Here is a 20,271-nt window from a genome sequence, read left to right as displayed (position 1 = left end):
GCGCACCGTAATAATGTCGGGGCAAATAAATCTCGCATTCGGAAAGCACTTCACGTCGGTTAAAAATCCGAAAAAATGTATCCCCTCCCCTTCAATAATTCTATATTCACAAACGTGCGCACGCGTACCGTCATAACGTTGTAACGTTCAAGTAGGCCAATAATACAAAGAAAAAGTAGTCCTAGACCCTCTCCCTATACAACACGCCTACGCCGTCATTCTACGTGTGAAAACGACGAGGCGACTTTTTAGAAGTAAACAAGTTCCTACCCTCGCCCGTACTATGCTCGAGCCACGCATCCGACACGTACGTTAAAGTAACATAATTAAAGCGATGTAGTGTAGTAGTATAAATATATACTCCTGCATTAACAGATGTATCGATGTAATAAACTGAGGTGGGGTGTTTTAGCGTGCTAATTAACGTGTGTTAAAGTCTACCGAGATTATGAGGCTTAACGACTGAAGCAATTACTAACATAGTGGCGCGATGACTTCATGTATATTAGCCCCGCAAGTGAATATGTGCAATCGGTGCTAACTATGTTCAAGGCGGCGACTTGTATTTGCGATAGTTATACAATCCGACGTTGTGAAGGTTTAGCGCGCTACTGGTTTTTTCGTCACAGAGTTAAATCGCTAAATATGCACATACTTTGCGACAATTTTTTATGAAGTGTGGGCAAAATACATAATATATTATGTCATTTTTGATAGCTCTTCCTTGCCACCCAATGACAACCTTTAAAAAAACTGGTAGTGAACGACTAAACTATAGAGATAGATGGAGTCAAAATCGCTGTCAAAAATCTATTAAATTTAAATTCTAAAATAAATCGTTAATTGTAACTGTTTTCAAATAATATGTGTAAAAACAGTGTATTGTCGTGTGAACTGTCTCCTAAATTAATGTATTAGATTAAGAAATAGTCAAATATACATCGTCAGCGCTAATGAAAATAAAACAATGAATTTGATGTCGATTGATATTACTCGATATTTGTTTAACGTTTAACTTTTTAAATCATTATACACGAGTAATCATTGTAATAGTTATAGTGAATATGACTGACATTTAACAATGATGGTGAATCAAACGGCTGGCCAATAGCGGTGCCATCTGACTAGCTTGTAGTGAATTAGAGACGTTAGACTCGCTTGATCGATAAAACGAATGTAAAACGAAAATAATATATAATGCAACACCCAATTGATGGAAATAGATAACATTACCAAAGCTACATAATATAAATAAATAAACACCCTAATATATTTTCAATACTGAACTTCTTTGTTGTTCCTACATTTTGTATTAATTGTGTCAGTTTCTCTCTGATTTTGGTGTGAGTTGAATTGTGTGAAGGATACTGGCTCAATCTAGTCATAAGATCAACTTGTAAGATTAACGCAAATTATGAAATATACAATATTAGAATTTCTCTCGATGAATTTTCAAATCTCTAGGATTATATGTAACCTTCATTATGTATTAGTATAATTATTATCTATGTATTCATCAATCGATTACGACTATACTTACTTATTAGTGATTACACGCAAATTGATTTCAGTACAGCATTTATTTTTAAATTGTATTGCACAAAATGTACTTAGTAGTCAGGTGACTGTATGTTTGGACTTGGAAGTGTCACTTGTATTAATAGTTAATGTATGTAAAATTGTACGTGTAGTAATGGATAATTCATAATTCATTAAATTTGGTGATCTCATGAAGTATAAAAGATTGTAATAGTCACCCACACTATGTTCAATGAAATATATGCCAACTCTTTTCTACGCCGACTACTAGAAATATGCCAATATCAATAATAAAATTATGATTACATTGCATGTTATATAATAGATATTTTTTCTGAAATTATCATTCTAAATCATATCTTATGACATTTATGCTGGGAAAAGATATACTTTTCTGTAGTTTCCAATTACTATTTGGCGTAGAAAAGGCTTATAAGACTTCGTTATCTTCATGATTGTGTTACATTCCAGCTTTTATATTTATGTACTAGATCAAACTTTTCACTCTTTGTAGCTAGCCTTCTTTTTACTCTGGCTTTTTCTTAAAAGGCATTTCTTTTCTTATAAGCTTTTCGAACTTATTTATTAAAGCACTAGTGTCAGAGCGTTTGTTTTTTCCGTGTGATTTTTATGATTTGACAAGCTTTACTATTTTCCTAGACAACTAGTTTATGTATTCGATTTGTCTGCGTATAAAAATGAGCATGTTTGATTTCGTAGCAATTACAATGTAAATATAGTCTCAATATCGACTGAATGAAGACATCTAGAGTGCTTGTTATCCTCAGTTAAGTATTAGTTAAGATTTAACATTCATGTATCGATTTAGTTAAAACCATTAACAATTGCCAAAATTATGTGTACTTTTTTATTAATGTTGTTGTTTTTATTTTCTTAATATAATTTTCTTAAATTATTGAAATATTTATTTTGGGACCAAATTAATTTATTATGTACCTACTTGCAATTTATTTATGTATTTGGGTGTGTTCAGATAAAAGATTTTTTATTTATAAATAATAAAGAAACCAAAGTCGAAATCAATTTGCCTTTTATTTTTCCACCTTACACAAGGTTTTCGGAAATTAAAAACCTTATATGAAAAATATTTGCCATTTTTCTACTTGATTGTAAGTACCGATATAAGATTCGCAATGAAGAATTCTAAACTTCAAATGAGTTTTTATATCATCTTTATTTATTTTTGAGTGAAGATTTACAAACTGAGAATTGAAACCTGAAAAAAGAAAAATTGAGAATACAAGGAAAATATAAAAAACTACAACTATATATTCACGTAGTAACGCGCGCCGGGTACAGCTTTATAAGAAATTTTGAAAGAATAGAAAAAAAGTGATCACGAAACGTGTTTCGAGCACTCGTCTTTTTGTCAAACCGTACTTTTCACTTAAACTCGCGGCTTTCCGGTGTATCCGTGTAAATGAGATTTTCCTTTTAATGGCCGTGGCCGCCAATTCCGTGGGTATATCGTAGTAAGAAGTGTAGGTTTTTATAACATCAGCTTTCTTGCCAATTGAAAATTTTCGATAAACGAAATATGTATGTATATCGTTTTTTACACCATAAGGAAAACTGACTAAAGAGTTAGTTATGAATATCACTTGGATGGGTTTTGTATATTCGGCAGGATGGCAGTTGTAAAGAATCTTTATTGATATTATTAATAATATTTATTCAGTTATTGAACTTTTTTACAGAAACCATGCCTTAGGCTTTTTACGTCATATAGGTGACCTTGTATTTGGGACATTATAATTATTGTTATTAAAATAACAAAAACAAAAGCATTGTTTAATTAACCAGTATTTTTATTCTTAGATTTCTTATTTTTTCGCTTTTTCTTTGCTTTCTTGGCTGGAGGTTGGTGGTCATTTTTATTGTCCTCTTCATCACCATAGCTGATTGTAACAAATGCACCAATTTTCCTTTTTGGTGGTGTTGGAGTGTCTTCATTATTTGATTCCTCACTGTTACTGTCTTCATTCTCAACTTCTTCTTTTTCATTGTCATTTTCTTCATCGGTTTCTTCTTTTTTTATTAAATGATTTTGTCTATTTAGAGCAACACATGTTATTCTACATGCTGCATTTGCACAACAAATTTCCCTTAATATTTTGTCATCAACAGACCAAGTTTTGATTTCGCCAGCACTCGATGCAGAATATAGCATGTTGTTCTCGAAATGTACACATTTAACCCTTTGTCTATGGGCAGGATATGTTAGAGCTTGTGTTTCAGATACACTTACACTTAAAATATTTCCATTTTCTAATCCAACAAAGACTTGCTCATCACTGCTCCATTGTACTGTGATTGGTTTAGAATTACATGTAATACGCTTTTCCAACCCTGCTTCACTTATTTTCCATATATCAACAGTTTGTTGTGAGACAAGAGAAAACCTATCCCCACCTGGTGAGAACTTTATTTCTGTTGGTAAGGTTATTCCTTTACTAGCTAAATTGATGGTAAACGCTGGTCTTCCTTTTATAAGATTCCATGTTCTTAATGTCCTGTCACCTCCTAAGCTTAGGACTAATTTGTCTGATGGATGAACAGCTACGGCTGTCACTGGTTGCCCTAAATATAAATAAATAATTAAACAAATTTGTCAAAGAAACCAAACACTTTTTGGTATTACTTTTGTATACAGTCATGTATATAAAAAATTTTTATAAGCATTACCTCCATGGGCCTTTTTCCACACTTTTTCTATTTGCCAATTTCCAGTTCTTGTCACAATTATAGATCCATCATCGCTACCAGTAAGCAAGTGTGTACCACCATGAGTAAACGCTACTGCATTTATTGATCCATCGTGGTTCATTAAAACAGTATGCTCTTTTCGCGTAATCAAATCTATGACAACAACTTTGTCATCAGTGCCACCAGATGCTAAAAATTTCCCAGCAGTAGAAATACATCTGACAGAGGCAGTGTGCGAATGAGTGGCGAATGTTTGCTTTAATTTTGTTGCCTAAAAAAATATTGAGGTATACATCAAAAACATACTGTTACTCTTTTGGAACTTGGGAAAATTTATTAATATTCAAATTTCTTACCTCTTCCTCAGGCTGTATAGAGTAACCTAATAAAAATCCTTCATAGGTTCCAACGATTAATTCATCCATTGCTTCTGATTGAAATGAATTCCATAAATTAAAAACATATAAATGATGATTCCTATATCATAGTAAATTCACAATTCACATGCCTGAACCATGTCAACATAACCTATAAATTGACATACAAAATTTTAAAAATTTATTGAAATTTGGGGATGTATGTCAACACGCATCCACAGACTAAGCCATATTAAATAGCTCCATCTTGAAAGAGCAGGTATGACTACGTAGTATATTACTTACTCTGTGGCCAAAACATGGAGTACTAGTATTGAAGCGCTTATTTAGCATTACCATTTATTCAAAACCAAAATATTATGACTTTTAAAACAAGTTAACTTTTTTGTAACTTACTGAAATTACACCATCCTAAATTTAGTGAAGACTGAAGACTAAATTTACGTCGTAGACCCAAGCTGACAATATTCTCAGAGACATTGTGGATTTTGTTGTTAAATGAATATTATTAATATGTTATTCCAATGTTGAACCATGAACCGTGCAGACTAATATATTTTTTGCAAAATTGTTGATTATGTACACATATAGTGAAGAGGTATATACTTGAATTGTATTTTATGTACATTGTTATTGTTGAAATTTTTTTTATTATTCAACCACAGATTACCAACATGTTGTTCCTGTTGGTGTGGCTCAATATATAATCTACAATAATGCTACAGACGATAAATAAAAAAACCGTTTTGACAACGTCAAAAGATTAAAGAAGAAGCTTTGATATGATACCTGTTTTTCAGAGAAAGTTCTTATTTTTATCCAATTAAACATAAATTACAATTTTTTAAGGAGATATTTGAAGTAAAAAAGTTAGCTGTGGTGGGAGAAAACATATTTCCATTCTGGTGAGTGTTCCTACACTAAATCACTTAGTAGTTATGAAGTAATATTCGCAACAGCTATCGATCTATAGAGCATTCGTATATCATTTCTATACAGGATTCCCAAAAGAGGACTTATTTAGACATTTACAAGATGGATTTGGCGGAGACCATGAAGAATGTATTGGCTAAGAGTAGCGGGAGTGGAACTACTGCAGCGAGCGGATCTAGCTCGTCGGCGCCACACGGGGCTGAGGGCTACGTAACCGAAAAGCTTTACATGCTTTTGCAGCTCTATTTACAAAATAAGGGTTGGAGCCCCAGTATAGAGTTATTACAGTGTTTCAGTGATCTCAAAGAGTCTTCCATGCTTCCAAGTGCAACTTATTTACAGTGAGCTCACTTTTTTATTTCATTAGAATCTTTGAAATGAAGTTCTTTAATATTTTATAATAGCCCAAGATCCGACTGTTCCATTCTGAATGTATATATTATTTTTGATTAAGTAAGTTAAATTTAATTGAACTTTGAGTGAATAATGCAGTTCATAAGTGAAAGTATGCCTGTAAATAATTGTTTACTGTTTCTCAATATTCAATTATAATTTATTTTATACAAAAATGCTTAATATACTTACTAGTAATGCTTCAAATGACATGAGTATTTAATCTGAGCTTGTAAAGAGTCAGTTTCTTATAAGATTATTTATTTTATTTATTTATTTTATTGGTTGGAAAAAAACTAATATGAAATGTTTTAATACATAAGATATATTATAATTGTTATTTTCAGAATGATGGCCTCAAGGGTAGGGTTAGACGCTCAGGGGCGTCTCATATATAGAGAAAATGGCAAGATAATTTTACCATATGAGCATTTTGCAAATGCTGTGATGTTAAAACACATGAATGGTCCACATGGCTTGCATCTCGGCTTAGAAGCCACTGTACGAGCTGTAAGTATGAACTATGAAGCAATATTTGAATAAAACTTTTTTCAATTTTATTGTAATGACTAAAATTATTTTCAAGGTGGTAGAGTCATATACAATTGGTAGAGAGCAATTTGGTATGGAAAAGGAATTTATAGTTGAAGTGGTACAAAATTGTCCAAACCCAGCTTGCCGCTACTATAAGAATCAGTTGGAAATGACACAGAAATCGATACAACAACATTTATCCCAGCAACCCACTTACATACCAGGTGTGTAAAATGTTGATTATCATGTTCTTTTTATATCCTATTCATTAACTTAACTTAGTAAAATATATTTGTAGGAAATACATAAAAAATGTTTACTAACATTTTGCAAATTATCTTTGCTTTTAGATTTCCATTTACACCAACATTTGATTAGCAAAGAAATAAGCCCTATGGCCTATGTAATATAAAGACTTGGATATCATATCCAAGTATTGTTTAAGTATAAATAATTGACTTGAAGTTAAACCAATTAGACATTATAACTTGCAATGCATGTTATATTTTAAAAACAAAATTATTTAATTATAGTATGACAAAAATATTGAATTTATATGATCAAATATTTTGTAATTTTTACTAATAAGCATCTATTATAATATAAGGTTTAATTTATGTCCGAATAATACTGAATATCTTTCAATTGAAGTAATTGGTTTAAAAAATGCTTTTATAGTTTATTAAAACGAAGTAATCATAGCTATTTAGCCAATACAATATCAATAAAATATTAGTGGTAGTGCATTAAGAACATAAGCTGTGATTAAGATCATTAAGGTCTTAATCACAGCTTATGTTGACATAAAAATAACATATTAAGCACAATAAAGATTTTTTTTTACATTTATTGAAGTTATAAATGTGAGTAATATAATAAAGTTACCCTGTAAAGTTTAATCACAGCTTACCATATAACTCATAATATACAAGTGTATTAATTAAAACTAAATTTTATGCTATGTTATAATTTGTATTCAAAATTTATGTTTTTCATGTCATATTTTTAATATAGCGCCACCTATCGGAATTTTTAAATTTCCGGGTGATTTATATGCGCTTCATAATGGATCTTCTCAAGGGCATTATATGTTTCACCATGTTAAAATTGCCTATGTCATTGTCTACCCTACCCAGCTATCTCCAGACACAAAAATCATATGATAAAATTGCTTTGTCGCGTCGTGAAAGGAGGACGAATACAAAAACAAACATTCACATTTATAATATAATTAGTAAGGATTTAATGATGAATTGTTAAAATGAAATAAATTAAATATTATATTCCAGACGCAGGCAGCTCAAACCTGTCTGACAGTCAGGCCGTGGAACGGCTGCTGCGCGGTGCGGCGCTGCCGCAGGACTACCAGCTGCCGCTCGCGCCTCACCTTGCCGCTCTCAGTGAGTTGTTAAGTAAAAATCGCTTTTATTACTATTATATTTGATTTCTTCCATATTTATTATTATTTAGAGAGAGATGTATTTTTTTGTGTAACGATTAAAATAAAAATTTGCTCTACTATAATATTTTTAGGTCTTTTTTTTACAAAACGAGACAATAATGCAATTCACTAAAGGGAATAAAATGTAATTTGAATATATTGTAATGTATTACAAGTTTTTTTTTGTGTTTAGCAATGGTAAGAGTGATATTAATCAAAAAAAAAAATTCGATTTAGCAAACTTGGCGGGCGACAAATCAGATCGACGTACTGCAGAGAAGTTGTCACAGCATCAGCAAATGTTGCTGCAGCATCAGAGCAGGTCCCTGGGCCACCAGTCTTCTATCGACAAGTATTCAACGCGTTCCTCACAGTCGAGTATGGATTCAAAGTCCAAGCATCATTACAGTGACGATCATAAGCTTACTGATTTTCTAAGGTAAGAGTGAAAAATCGTGCAGTTGTTTAACTAGTGTTCTAGCAATATAAGTAAGGTACACCCAAACATTTGGGATGTTTCATGCATCTTTTAATAATAATTTATTATCAGGTTGTATGTCTTTTGTTTAACTATCTGTATAGACTAGATTAATTTTTTATAAATTTTTTCGTTTGTCAGAGTTATATTTCTCTCAGGGATAACATAAAAAAAAACATGATAAACGTTTGCCGGATGCAGCGGAGCGGCAGTGTAGACTACCACGCTGTACACGCTGTTTTTATTAACATAACTTGTTTAAACATGACAGAGCCAATTTGGAGAGCCTCGAGTCGCTGTCGGGCAGCGAGCGTGGCGGCGGCGGCGGCGCGGGCGGTGCGGCGGGCGCGGGCGGCGTGGGCGGCGCGGGGGGCGCGGGCGGCGCGGGGGGCGGGCAGGAGCGCGTGGTGCGCGCCTTCGCGGAGCTGGCGCGCAACCTGCAGCGCATGCGCCCCTGCGTGCGCCCCGCCATGTGCAAGCCGTACGGCAAGCAGAGCGAGCAGCTGCAGAAGAGTGAGTGCGCGCGCACACGCGCATACACAGCCATATGCACACATACACATATTCAGAAATACACACAGACATATTCAGCCATACGCACATACACAGGAAAATACACAAACACACATGCATATAAGAACAAAAGACAGAGGAAGGATAACACGCACGCTATTGTTAAATTTATTGTTTTTATTATAAATTATACATGCTTATACAACATATAAATTTTCAGTTCTTTTGGACACAATTCAACTTGTACAGTCACTTCGGAGTTATCTGCCGCCTCCACATATCCAAGTGACATCTTGGAAAAATGACGACAAGTTACGGTGAGTTTTATATATACTATCTATTTCTCTGAAATATTATAAGAACTGAGTATTGATAAAAGCAATATGTATGTAACCATTTGTATTTGACTAAGAGAATAATGTTATAATATTCTAATAACAATATGTTGATTAAGCACACTAATTCATGCGTTTTTAGTTGAAGTAATAACAATGTGATAACTATTTCTACATATATCTATTTTAATATTACACTAGAATTATAACTGCAGATTCCTTGTGTATATTTATAAAGTGTATTTAATTTCAGCTCCAACAATATGGATGAATTGGAGAGTCGTAAAATAGTGAGTGGCAACTAGCAGTTGGATGTTGATTGAGGTGTTCCCAGTACATGACAATGCTTTTATATTGTGTATTTTTGTGTTTTATTCGTCAATATTGGCAATTGTGGAGTTAATGCCGTTTTAATCGTCTAAATTAGTATTATTTGTATAAACTTTTGGCCAGATATACATGTATTCATATTGTATTGAGGTTATAAATGTATTTATTACATCCAAATTTATTTATATTATCAACATAGATATTAATTAAGACTTTCTTAAATTTTTCTTGTTTATTATACTTGAAGGTTTATTTGAGTATTCTTATTGTTTATGGTTTTATGGTTATTGTATTTTTATATTCTATAGCGATACAAATATTATTGTATGCTTGTCTATGTTTTGATATAGTCTGTTTTACGCGGGAATCCGTATCTGATTATCTACATTTTCTATTGTTTTATATTATGTTGATGTTTATATGTTTAGATATTTTTCTTAATGTTTAGTTTTTTTTATTTGCTTTCTATATATTTGAGTTCTGAAGCTTTTGTGCACTAATTCTAAAAAACACTTTTATATAAAGCTACTATGATACTTGCGTTAAAGTAATCTCATTAAATTGCAATTATGTGCATTATTTACACTGTGATAGAAGTGTAATAGATATAGTGTGGTAGTACTATGTAAGGTTTTTTAACTTTAAGTAGTTTTAGGTAAATAATACCTACGTAAGAGTGGAGCGGAGGTTTTAAATTGAATGTAGGTATGTGTGATACATTTATTGTATTGGTGTTATGAACTGATTTTGCCAAACTTTCTCGGGTATATTTTTTAGTGAAAGACAAATCCTATAACTAGTATTGAATCATAATTATACTGCTTCACGATAAATTTAAAACTCTCGCTCCTATTTTTGATTCGGCGAAAAATTATTTTATAGAAATTCAAAGATATGAATTTAGCCTTCATAATCTTTCTTCACAAGTTTTAATCGATGTTGTCGCTTTAGTAAATCTTAAAATATCATAACGAAAATCACAAAACAATAATCGTGAAATGTAGGTGTTGTCAAAACTGATATTTTCATTATTTTTGTCAATTTTATATAAAATGGCTAGCCTTGGTCGTGAGTATGTATTTGTTGAAAGTATTACAATGTGTTAATATCGGTGGGAGTTTTGAAGCTTAGTCACTTAAATGGAAATTTGCCATGTCTTGTCTCGTGATGTATTGAATAGTATCGTATCGAAGACTGCAAGTAAACACGCGTAGGCTAAAGCTGTATATAATAATGTATCTATAAACTAACTTTGTGTGTATGTATAGTATAATGCATAAACATGGTTATCGTGTAAAATATGAAGGTGAGGTTAGGTTATTTTTTATTAATTTACGTTTTAAAACCGGTGTGTTTGTAATTTACAATAATGCATTTTATTTAGCCATTTTGTTATTTTTTACTAAACGTATATACATATTTTTTCAAAGCCCATATTATTGTTCGGTTTATATTTTATTACCCGATTCGACATCGACATGCATGTATATTAATGATAAGTAATTACTAGTTGTAACGCTTGCGTCTTGCTTTTATCTTCCAAAACATCACGTAATATGAAAATTTCGTGAGCTCGTTAGTGCAATAATAAGGCAAAGCCTAAATAAATCTTTTGTATCTTAGGAATGTAAGTCATGAATGGAAAGTTAGCGGAACGGTCGCAGTGGTGAGGTTGTAACTGTTAGAATTTGGTCTCGGTATATTATTTTATCATCACATATATTATTCGTCACATTTTTATTAGTTAAGTTTATTTTTTTTTTGTACATTTTAGAAAATTTATAATAACAACGGGGCAAATGTTCGATTATTGTAGCCAAATAAATAAGGAGGCTTTAGTAATCTAACACTAACCGCCTAGGTTTAGGTACTATCAGTAACTACTTGAAGTATTATGAAAAGTTCGCACGAATCTCTCTGTATTAATATGAATATTTCTAGTCAAAATTTCGTTTATATTTGAATTGGCATTTTATCGTATATTATGTATTAAACATATCAGTTGTATAGAAACTGTCTTTTGTAGGTATGATTTTACTTGATCTCGCACAAGGCATCATTTCCGAACCGAATACATGTGAGTTTTATTCATAAGCCAGTGTATACATGTGCTATAATTAAGTGTAGCGAACATTAATTTATATATACATTATCATCCATTGGATATTTGTTTTAAGTACGTTTGCGTTTAGCCTTTATTTAATATGTTTTGTTATCAACTTGGTAACAATGCTTAGTGTTATATTCAACATTTTATTTCCTAGGTCTCGAAATAGTGCATTCTTCCCGATAAATCCCACATGATCTGGCAACACTAAACTGTGATAAATTATAATTAGTACACTTTCTTGGCTTTATTTGGGTCTGAATTTTTATGTCAAAATTATTCATGTATTATGTTTTAGATGTAACTTTGTATTTGGCCTTGCCATGTAATTTATGTCGTTTAAATTTAAAAATGTAAAACAGTGAAAGCAGTGCTTAAAATAAATAAAAGGATTGATTTCATTACTTTTTTCATTTGTGTTTTTGAACCTATCTGAATTTAAATTAAATAAGATATTAATGAGGCGTATCCAATATATTAGGAGTTGGGACACAAAAATAAACAAAACTAGATTAGTGGGAATATAATAGGTAACGCTAATAAAAGCTTCCTATTTGTCTGTACCGACCACACAAAAAAGAAAATAATACAAAATATATTCAAAAAGCAGTGGTGGCTCAGTGGTGAGAACCTCGGACTTCAAAATCGATAAGTCGGGGTTCGAGACCGGGCGAGCGTGCAGGAAATAAATTGATTCTTCAATTTATCTGCGCATGTAGATAACATCACCACTGCTTAAACGGTGAAGGAAAACATCGTGAGGAAACCGGCATGTCCGAGAATCAAAAGTTCGACGACATGTGACATCTGCCAACCCGCACTTGGCCAGCGTGGTGGATTATGGCCTGAACCCTCATAGGAGGCCTGTGTCCCAGCAGTGGGAACATATATGGGCTGATGATGATGATGATGATGATATTCAAATAAAATTTTGCATGTTTTGAGTTCACTTTTCTAAGCATTCTTCCTCATTCTTCGCATTCATTCCGTATGTTCTCTTTTCCTATGGAACCTTCAACGCGACAATTATATATACTGCGGTGTTTGAAAATGAAAGTATAAGTAGTTTCCACGATTTCTGATATTGATGTGATAGGAATTTTTTGAATTTGTTTATAATGGACTTTTTCTTACTATTAAATAATTTAGTAGTGCCATAGATAACATAATACCATACTAGTACTAAATTTAAAAATTGAGAATGTTTACTATAGCGCGATAATTCATTGAGTGTTGTAGCTTTGAAACCACTGATCAGTTCTTTGGCATCTTTATTATGATATGTTATGAAAAATTTAAATCAATCAGTTTACCCCACTATACACATAATACAAAAAGAAAAAAAAATAACATCAAAAATAGACAATGACAATTTTAATATATCTTTATTACACTTAAAAACATCATTGAAAAGTACAAAGATAGACAAATTACATTAAGATAAAATTACAACATTACTCAAGTTTATCTCATCAACAAATCTCAGTATAAAAAATTTAAAGTTATTGCATTTGGGGCTAGACACTGAAATGCAAATAACTCAAAAATTTTGATTTTCAAAAACAAATGCAAATGTACTTTAATATAATTATCCTTACAGGTATAAAGTTCGGGACCGAATAAAAATGTGTTTTGCATTATTTGAACTAAGTATTCACTAAAACTGCACACATTTTCTATTAAATTCTTTTTTAAAATCGTCAAAAACCGTTTTATTTTAATAATTTATAGGAGTTTTTATAACATTAAAAGCATATATTCTCTATAAGATCAACCAAATGGAATTACACCCACGCTAATATAGACAAAGACACATTGCAAGCATTTTCATGGCGCAGCCAATAACTAATTTGTCGAATTTCGTTGTCATATAGAAGCGATGAGGTATTATATTATTATTATATTTTATATTAATTATGAGCTAAGGAATGATTATAATAGTTATATAGTTACGTATGTAGCAATTTTCAATAAACCACATAAAGTGTTTATTGGGATTAATTTCCCTCAAATATTTGGATATTCCAAATAGCAAACCTCAATTATATTGAAAAAATATAGATACTTTTAAAGACACAATATACTAGACACTAGTGTTTACTGTTTAGTCACCAGTGTCACAATTGACAAAGTTTTCATATTATTAAAGATAATTTCATCGTTCCAATATCTTTTAAATTTTAATTAAGTACGAAATTATACAATAATTTATAAGGGAAATTTTTGAACAAACTTGCATTACATCCTGACCAATTTTGGTCGTGAAAAAAAAAACGATTTTTTTTATTATTTATTCGAATTCTGAGGTAGAGTAGTAAATTATATTTCCTGATACGATTTAACTTGACATAGTAAGAAAGCATCAGATAGAGAGGATTTATAAAAATTTTAAATCGAGATATGCTAAAGGCTAAATTTTTAGACCTCATATTCAAAATCAAGACTAAATGGCTGATTTATAAGTTTTTCATATGACAAAAAACGTTGACTTACTCAAACACGGATGTATGACATATGATAGATTATATTTATTTGCATCGATGTCAGTTACATACATTGTTAATTGTAGTATCTGAGTATTGAAATATATATTAATTTGTACCTAATATATATTATATTTAGTATAATTGGTCTTAATTACTTTTAATAAACATCTTCTTCAAATCTCAATATCTTAAATAGTAGTATGACCATAGGCCTGTGCGTTGTACACCAATTGTTTAATGTTTAACACTTTCCCTTCACAAGTTCACAACAATTAAGCAAAATTCACAACGTTTATAATATTAAATCTATCAATCCATAAGAGTTCTATTTGTAACGTGACGTCATCAGATAAAATTAATTATTCTCTTTAATTAATTGCTTAGTAAGTTCTCGTTATAGGAGCCATATTGATATATAGTACATAATAGTTTAAGTAGTAGTTTAGTTTGTTAGTAGTTAATCTCACTTCGAAATAAATTCTCAAAAGACAACTTTTTTGTACTTTATAAGTAAGGCGAAAGCAAATTTCCTTAGAACTTTTTCTGATCTTCTAAAGATGTTTTTTTTGAATAAATATGTTCCGCCTTTTCAATTTTAATTTTACCTGTCTTATATTTTTTTACAGTAAATAGTAAATATATAAATCCAGATCAGATGATTACATGATTAGTCTGAAGACAAAATGCCGCGAATTCCAAGCGTATCTCGTATAATGCAAAAATAAGAATAAAGGGAAGTTACTCTTTGCCCATCATCTTTGAGATCAAGTGAAGAACGTAATCGATTTGATGACGTCCCGTCCGAAATCCCAGACTGGCTGGACACTTACTCTCGGGTAAGTGTCTTAAACGTAAAGAGTAACTCAGTGCGGAGCCCATAGATCAATCTGATGACGTCACGCCCCAAATTCCGCACCGGCTGGACACTTTACACTAAAGTAAGTGCCTAAGGTGTAAAGTGTGCAGCATTCAATATGGTGACGTCACGTGAAGTCCGACAGGCCCGCAGGCCAGACTCTACTCGGGCATAGGTCTAAACACGTAGACGGAGTCGTCCAACCAATAGTAGGCCTGCGCGAAGTCCCCCTCGCAGAGGTAGGGCACGCGCGACCAGGCCGCCAGCTCGAAGCGCATCTCGTCCCGCATGAACGCGACGAAGGACGCCGCTTGCTCTTCGAACGTGCCGCCCTGGATCGGGAGGCGCTCTTCCGGCTTGTGGTCAGAGTTCGCTGGAACGTGGAGCGACTGTGTTAGTTGAGGGATAAATTGTTCGTAGAGCCGTAGTATCTTTATATTATATTTATAGAAAGACATACTTTATTTAAATACATACTTTATTACAGGCTTCATGCTGCATCTGTCGATCGATAATGTGTGAACCGTCACCAAACTTTTCGGCGACTTTTTCCACCCTAAATCCACACAAATTGTTCCCACATTCATACCTAATACCATTCGAACCCTGCCGGAGTTCCACCACTATTACTGACCTTCTACATAGGGCTTGTAGGGCAGCACGAGCGCGAGCAGCAGGTGGCCGGCGGGCGCGAGCGCGGCGCGCGCCTGCCGCAGCATGGTGCGCGGCTTGCTGCAGCGGTCGACCAGATTGAGCATACACACGCAGTCGAACCGCTGCTCTTGCCACCACGCGTCCGCGTCCAGCACGCTAAGGACACATATATTGTATACTCGAAACATCTTCTAAAAGATTTAAAAGAGTCAATCTAAAATTGACGCCATTCTACGCGTGCTACAGCCGGTGGGAAGGAATGTAATAACGAACGACCATTTTGACATTCACCAGTGCGCTCACCGCTATGAAAACCTGACGGTGTGGCGACAGTTTCGCCACGACATGCACGCATCTCAACATATATCATCGACTAAGAGTAACAAAAGCAGTAAGTGCGTGCTATTCTTAAACGAGAAATTATGTTTGCTTGAAATATTTCTGCTTTTTTCTGGTCAATCTTAGGGAGTTGGACGTCAACAAAAGAAATGGTTGGTCAATTTACAGCAACAATTATGTATTTTGAATATTTCAGTACGAGCTAATTGCATATTTAACTTCATACAACAAAATCGAAACTTTGCTATATAAACATTTTGTCCACAGGGCTCTACATTTAAACGTTTCTCATGTAACATTTTATAGCTTAATAGAAAAGAACAAATGAACTCACGTGAATCCCTTGCTGCTCAACACTTTCCTCATAGATGCTGATATCTCAGTGGCATACTTCGTAGTGAACAGATCAGCGAACCTCTTGCTCACTTCACCATCACCAGCGCCAACGTCCACGAACGCAGATAACTTCTCCGGGCTCGAGCTACCCTGCCCGGAGCGGGCGGCTTTCAGCAATAATCGAGTTTGAGCTGATGATAGTACGAACATTGACCCGCGTCCCAGCCATCTGGAAAGAACGCGCATCGTTAATACGTAACGGACTTTGCTATATGCCCTTAGATACGCATATCTTTATAGAATGAATTTACTACAGCTTATTAATTATTATACCTAATCGGATTAGAAATGAGTTGAAAGCAGATTTAAAGCAAACAAACTACATTGACAAGTTACTTCTAAATAATAAATTTATATTCAAACGTACAATAAACAGCAGTGTTAATATGATGGCGTGAACAGATCTTGCGCTCCATAAACATTTCGTGCTAATAATGTGCTGGATATAACCACATAATTAATACATCAACAGGTCGGAATGTATGAAAGGGGTAATTTCATGGAGGAAGATAACAAACCGCTGAGAGCTGGGTGTGCGGTTTGCCTGCACGACCTGCGAGCATTACCGGCGCGATGAAAGCTATTTCATTGCAACTATCAATCTTCTCGACCAGCTTAATTGTTCAAATAGCGAAATTGGCTCGAATATCCTATTAATTTAAACTAGAATATCTCGAAAACCATTTTCTAACAAAGAAAACGGCATCTAAACCATGCGACCATTATACTTCACTGACAATTGTAGCGTTGTGGCTTTAAAAGTTATCGGCGATGGAGTAGCAATTACTGAGGATAAAACACAAAGCTCGAAGTAAAGGGTTCAAGTATTAAAGCGCAGCAAATTAAATGCCTTCGGCGGCGAGGACTCGCCCTGCAGGCCGCGACGTCTTCATCCAGCCGCGGGCTAGCGTCGAAAGTGGATAATGACTAGCAAATCCTCTACTCATTAGTTGAGATCGAACGTCGCAGCAATCGATACCGATCGCTTTGGCCAGGTAAAGCAGTAATCGGCAAAGAGTCGAGCTCTGTTATTAGTGAATGGAGCATATATCACGCCCGGCATTACCAGGGCCTCTGGCGTTCGCGCCGCAATTACTATAGCGCGAATTGCAAACTGTTTTAGACATTATACATTCGCATATTGTAAGACCGCAGATTTATTATTTATAAATCGGATACATGTAATTGAAAATCGCCCGACAATTCCATAAACGAAGGAAATGGCTCGCTTTGTGCCCCAGCAGATCTTGTAATTTTAAGCTAAAGGTATCATTTAAAACGTTATTTATTTCGTTTGTGAGCGTAATAAATGTGAGAATGCATGTACGTCATCGGTAACATGGCGTCGGTTGGCTCGTTTGCGACAGTGGACGGCGGTAGTGAAGCTGCGAATTGATTGCTTTATTGTCCCGTTTCGTGGCGTTCAGTGCTCACAACGTGCTATACATGATACATGAGGCATCCGCATCTGAGACTTATAGACATGGACACTGTGTAATTGTCACCGAACGACCACACTCAACATCGTCAAATGGTACGTGAATGTGTAGCTACAGTGCTCGTTTCGCTGATTAACTAACATGTAACAGTTCGTACAAGGATATGTTAGAGGATGGTACTTTCTAGGAACATATTATTTTATTGATAATGGAATGAAAATGTAAAGGGAAGGAAGTTACTATTTGATTCCGTAAGATTTTGTATAAAGGATGCCTATATAACTTTACATTCAAAAATAACAGATTTACATAAAACTTATTGGCATATTATCATTATAGTTAAGTTATATCGATTATGTCATATTCCTTGACAAGATCATGCTACGAAATGTAAGATTTAACAAATAGTTACTGTGTCTGCTGGAAGTACTCCTGTTGGAACTAATTACAAGTAACATTCTTTTCAGGATAAAATACTACATACGAAGGAACATTATAAAACTAATTTTAGTATCTTCTTCTATAGTACATCTGCTCGTAGCACTTTTGTTCTTTTCCTATATCGCGTAAAAAGTATGCAAACTGAGAGCGGCAACCAAGTAGCTCGCGGCAAACATCGCATCTAGGTGTCTAGGTCTGTATCTCCAATAGAATAGTGGCCTGCAACAGTGAATCCGATGCGGTTATTGAGGAGGCGAGAGATGTACAGGGCGCAGGGCGGGGGCCGTATCGCGATTGCATCGGAGAGCAAACAAGCGGGCGGGGTGTCGCCGGGGCCGCTCAAATCATATTACCCCCGGTCTCACACCCGCGCCGTGCCACACACGTCATTTGAGTGTGCGTCGCTATGGCGACGGCCCGGGTCGTGCATGATATTAGTACGTGTGCTCATCTCCGTTTAAACTTAACGCCCGCCTCGCGCGGGAAATTAAAACTGGGTCCGAAGCGGAAGCGGCTCGACCCGCGGTCCTCCTCTATCCGTCTCCCCGTCCCACCGCTCTAGCGAACGTACGCCGTCAGGATTTGTACAATTTTGCGATTTATGATGGATTATGTATGCGCTAAGAGCTTAATGTTACATTTTACAAAAGTAATTATGAACTAAGTCAGTGGTGATTATAATCTTGTTTGTATCCATTAAATATATGATAAGTTTTCTAATAAAACTCTATGGGGCCATAATTATGGTGACAGTCATATATGCCATTGATATTCATTATAAACAAATAAAAAATAAATAATATTGCCACAAACCGATATAATCTAACTATCATACCCTTGGAATATATTGTTCATAATCATGTTACGTAAAAATATTTACACATTTCTACCATCGAGGTTACGAGCGAAACGATCCAATGTATTAACCGTTTAAACTTGCGTAAACAAGACATAAACAAGTGTTCTTAAAAATAAGAATATACATTAATTTGTCAACACTGTATAAGTTAACGTTGTCATATGAAACAAGCACCTATCTCTACGTAGTTGAAATAGGAGGAACTCCACCCCTCCGTATGTAGATACCTACACATTTGCTTTGCTCAAAGACATTGTCGCTTTCAGGCACCTCATTAGAGCGCGTCCCATGTGAGCCTACCCACCTCCCCCCACCCGACCCCCGACACCCCCTCACATACAAAGGAGAGCAATTCTTTTCCTGAGCTCGCAAACTTGGATGGATAATTACAGTTAGGTAGCTACGAACCCATTCGTCCTTAATGTCTTTCAAGACATTTTGTATATATAAATTAAGTATATGACACGCTTTTTCAGCGTCTCCGTTGTTTAATGCGATGGAAAATTACCAAGACTCGTTTTATTTTTTAAATTAAATGTTTGTATTTTACCACGAATTTGAGATGTAATTTTTCTTTATAACTTTTATAACATATTTATACAACAGATTAAACTAGGTACAAAATGTATTAGGTAACGATATATTAAAACAATTTCAAAGTACTCAAATTTTAAGTTCGATTTAATATGTTTCGTTCAAATTACACTTTATAAGTGAACCCGTTATTCTACAAACAAACAAAAAAAACAACACAAAACATTCAAATTTCAAGAGCTATTAGGGTTCAATAAAAATCAAATTGATATAATCGGTTGCACAAACTGTTATACGTGCCATAACAGTGAATGGCACTCGAACAGTCGATAAACTATAAAAAAATTGGACAGTAAAAATTTATAAACAATGAGAGCATGGCGAAAACGTTTTAGTGTTAAGAGTGGGCCCATAAAGCGTTGACACGCACCCGTAAAATATTAACGATAGTGAGTAGAAAAATGACGACTATCAATGCGGGTAGCGATTTTCGGTCGCGACGACGCGCTACAAATAATGGCCGGCCCGAATTTATACGCGGACCCGAATTGCCTCGATTG

The 20,271-nt window shown here is 34.2% G+C and overlaps 4 protein-coding genes across 8 annotated transcripts in view; 2 read left to right on the top strand and 2 right to left on the bottom strand.

Moving 5' to 3' along the window:
• LOC119828230 overlaps positions 1 to 893 on the top strand; it is a 32,163-nt gene extending 31,270 nt beyond the window's left edge. The window contains exon 24 of the mRNA XM_038350333.1: positions 879 to 893. Within this exon, the coding sequence (XP_038206261.1) occupies positions 879 to 893 (15 nt within the window). The remainder of the gene's footprint in view (positions 1 to 878) is intronic.
• A 2,341-nt stretch (positions 894 to 3,234) lies between these two features.
• On the bottom strand, positions 3,235 to 4,871 carry LOC119828284 (p21-activated protein kinase-interacting protein 1-like). Its single transcript, XM_038350396.1, has 3 exons — positions 4,623 to 4,871; positions 4,246 to 4,537; positions 3,235 to 4,140 (listed from the first exon to the last, which is right to left on the bottom strand). Exons 1-3 carry the CDS (start codon positions 4,689 to 4,691, stop codon positions 3,356 to 3,358), a joined length of 1,146 nt encoding a protein of 381 aa, XP_038206324.1. The 5' UTR covers positions 4,692 to 4,871; the 3' UTR covers positions 3,235 to 3,355.
• A 536-nt stretch (positions 4,872 to 5,407) lies between these two features.
• On the top strand, positions 5,408 to 12,108 carry LOC119828249. 3 transcript variants are annotated; one of them, XM_038350354.1, is made up of 9 exons: positions 5,408 to 5,548; positions 5,643 to 5,917; positions 6,317 to 6,479; positions 6,556 to 6,727; positions 7,793 to 7,903; positions 8,182 to 8,383; positions 8,694 to 8,935; positions 9,156 to 9,252; positions 9,524 to 12,108. In XM_038350354.1, exons 2-9 carry the CDS (start codon positions 5,679 to 5,681, stop codon positions 9,573 to 9,575), a joined length of 1,278 nt encoding a protein of 425 aa, XP_038206282.1. In that variant the 5' UTR covers positions 5,408 to 5,548; positions 5,643 to 5,678; the 3' UTR covers positions 9,576 to 12,108. The 3 variants fall into 3 exon arrangements, with proteins under 3 accessions (XP_038206282.1, XP_038206280.1, XP_038206281.1); XM_038350352.1 differs by having other exon boundaries at positions 7,793 to 7,915; XM_038350353.1 differs by having other exon boundaries at positions 5,617 to 5,917; positions 7,793 to 7,915.
• A 1,898-nt stretch (positions 12,109 to 14,006) lies between these two features.
• Positions 14,007 to 20,271, bottom strand: part of LOC119828154 (methyltransferase-like protein 9) — a 43,101-nt gene continuing 36,836 nt past the window's right edge. For all 3 annotated transcript variants that reach the window (XM_038350246.1, XM_038350245.1, XM_038350247.1), the window contains 3 exons: positions 16,377 to 16,607; positions 15,684 to 15,859; positions 14,007 to 15,422 (listed from right to left, as the gene is read on the bottom strand). In XM_038350246.1, coding sequence (XP_038206174.1) covers positions 15,211 to 15,422; positions 15,684 to 15,859; positions 16,377 to 16,607 — 619 coding nt within the window. In that variant the 3' untranslated portion in view covers positions 14,007 to 15,210. The remainder of the gene's footprint in view (positions 15,423 to 15,683; positions 15,860 to 16,376; positions 16,608 to 20,271) is intronic.

Source organism: Zerene cesonia, chromosome 7 (assembly GCF_012273895.1).
Source record: "Zerene cesonia ecotype Mississippi chromosome 7, Zerene_cesonia_1.1, whole genome shotgun sequence".
NCBI classification, from domain to species: Eukaryota; Metazoa; Arthropoda; class Insecta; order Lepidoptera; family Pieridae; genus Zerene; species Zerene cesonia.
Note: the sequence above shows the minus strand (reverse complement) of the source record. Positions and strands in the feature narration are given on the sequence as shown.